Raw genomic sequence first — 2524 nt, 5'->3', positions numbered from 1 at the left:
GGGTCTCCTGTTACATTTTGTTCACCTAACATCTGGACTTTGTTCAAAACAGACATGAGCCACTTCCTTGAAACACAGCTGAGCCCTAGGCTGTAATCTCTGGGGACTCAGGGAAGGCTATTTGTGAATTAAAAGAAGAAATATAATTTAAGGGAACACAACTTGTCCCAGAAGCTGAGCTCTGTGAACACTGAAGGAGAAAGAATGTGTTACTGCTCAAGCTGCACTGTGAAACCAGAGTGTGAGCCAAGATATCCCACCCTGAAAGGGATCTAAGCACCAGCAGGGGTCATGGTTGAGCCAAAAATCAGCAGGACAGAAATGAGATGAGGACAGGAGGGGACTCCATAGTCTCCTTGGATTCTTTTTAAAAGACTGTTAGCTTAAAAACACCTATTGCAGTGGTATGTAAGTCTAAAACATTCAAACACAGTAAAAACTCTTTCTTAAATATTACATGTTTTGTTTTCCTGTTTCTATCATTATGATGTATTTATTATTGATATTTGAAAAAAATTTTCCTATAATATGTTCATATCACAATTTCTCTGACCAGTTCCTTCCTGATCTTTACTACCTCTTTATGAGTCAAAATGACAGCCTTTCTTTATCTCTATAAAAAGTCACACATACCAAAAAGAAAAGGATAAAGCACCACTCATGTGCTCACACATGCACACACAGGAAACACAAAGCAGCAACCTGCTAGAAAAACAAATATCACAAGTCCATGAAAAAATGAAACAAATGCTCCTAATTTATTAGTTTTAGAAATATCCAATCACAATTATTACCACCACCTGAAAACAATTTTATCACCAAGAAGACCTAATGTCTCTGGATGGGATTCTACTTGTAAATTGAGAGATTAAGCTTAGGTTTTATATCCACAGGGTCTACACAGGTCTCAGGAATGACTGCTTCCTCAGACAGGATGAGGATTTGGACCTCAGCATCCTGCTGCCTGACCCAGGTCTCCTCCACCTCCTTCTGCTCCAGCTGGACTAGGTCCTTATCTAAGAATTTCCCTGCTCATGAATATGCAAATCATGTGAGTCTATGGTGGTAAATACAGGGATGTCCACACCACCAACTACACACGATCGGTGTCTTCTCCACAGTCACTGAGCACACAGGTCCTCACCATGGGATGGAGCTGGATCATCCTCTTCCTGGTGACAGCAGCTACAGGTAAGGGCTCCAAGTTCCAGACTTGAGGAGGGGCCATGCACTCAGGTGACAGTGACATCACTCTGCCTTTCTCTCCACAGGTGTCCACTCCCAGGTCCAGTTGCAGCAGTCTGGGGCTGAGCTGGTGCAGCCTGGGTCCTCAGTGAAGTTGTCCTGCCAGACTTCAGGCTTCAACTTCATTAATAGCTATATGCACTGGGTGAAACAGAAACCTGGACATGGCCTGGAGTGGATTGGAAGGATTGATCCAGAAAATCGTGATACTAAGTACAACCAGAAGTTCCAGGGCAAGGCCACAGTGACTGCAGAGACATCATCCAGCACCACCTACATGGAGCTCAGCAGCCTGACATCTGAGGACTCTGCTGTCTATTACTGTGCAAGACACAGTGTTGCAAACACATCCTGAGTGTGTCAGAAAACCTGGAGGAACAGGAAGCTGAGATAACACAGAAGTTCTGCCTGGGGACTTCATCAGAATTAATCAATCTGAGTGCGCTGTTGTCAGCCTTCTCCTAACAATCCTATAGGTTGTTTGTCAGTTTTCCCAAATGGCATCTGAGAATGAAGTGATGTTGATTGACAGTGCCCTTCAGTCTACCACAACTTGATGAGGTCTTTATCAGTGACCACCCCCATTGACACACTTCTTCTTTAATGAAACAGAAAATAAGAACCTTTGATTATATCTTATGATGTGTGTGTGTATGTGTGTGTGTCCTTTAAGTCTAAGACACTAGAATTTAGTGAGATTATACTATAATATGAATTTGCCTAGGAAAATAAAATTCAGCAATAAAAGAAGAGCCAAACCACCTTTAAAAATTCATTTTGATGTACCTAACAGCACAGCAAATACTTAGGTGGAAGTTGTCTCCATAAATTTGTGGGGAGTCCTTTTACCATTCCTCATAATTCCAATTCTTATATAATCATTTATAGGTACGTCTAATCTTGGACTGCTTATTTTAGTGGTAATCAAATTTCTTATCATTTGAGAGATGAAGATGGAACTAAATATCATGCTTTGGAGTCCTCTGTGTATAGACTCTGTTACTTTGACAAAATTCTGGGCCCCTGCTCATGTAACTCTGGGCAAGATCAGGGGATTCTACACTTATTAATGGTCAAAGTGTTGTTGCTGTAATGAGGATATCTGGGTGTTCATTCACCTGTTTCCCAAAATTGGATTGTCTTTGTCACAAGATTTAGGTTGATACTGACTGACGTTGACTGGACATCAGTGTACAGCACATGAAAACCTCACCACCCCCCAACCAGCACATATGCAAGCTATACAAGCTCACACAGAAACACAACACACACACACACC

The 2524-nt window shown here is 41.8% G+C and overlaps 1 gene segment (V, D, J or C); it reads left to right on the top strand.

Moving 5' to 3' along the window:
- Positions 1–1145: 1145 nt before the first annotated feature.
- LOC113838642 lies at positions 1146–1600 on the top strand. The segment is given in 2 exon segments: positions 1146–1191; positions 1272–1600. Coding segments are annotated over 2 exon segments (375 nt in total).
- Positions 1601–2524: the final 924 nt, after the last annotated feature.

This window comes from Cricetulus griseus, unplaced genomic scaffold (assembly GCF_003668045.3).
Source record: "Cricetulus griseus strain 17A/GY unplaced genomic scaffold, alternate assembly CriGri-PICRH-1.0 unplaced_scaffold_143, whole genome shotgun sequence".
Taxonomy (NCBI): Eukaryota; Metazoa; Chordata; class Mammalia; order Rodentia; family Cricetidae; genus Cricetulus; species Cricetulus griseus.
This window is presented reverse-complemented; position numbering and strand designations above follow the sequence as displayed.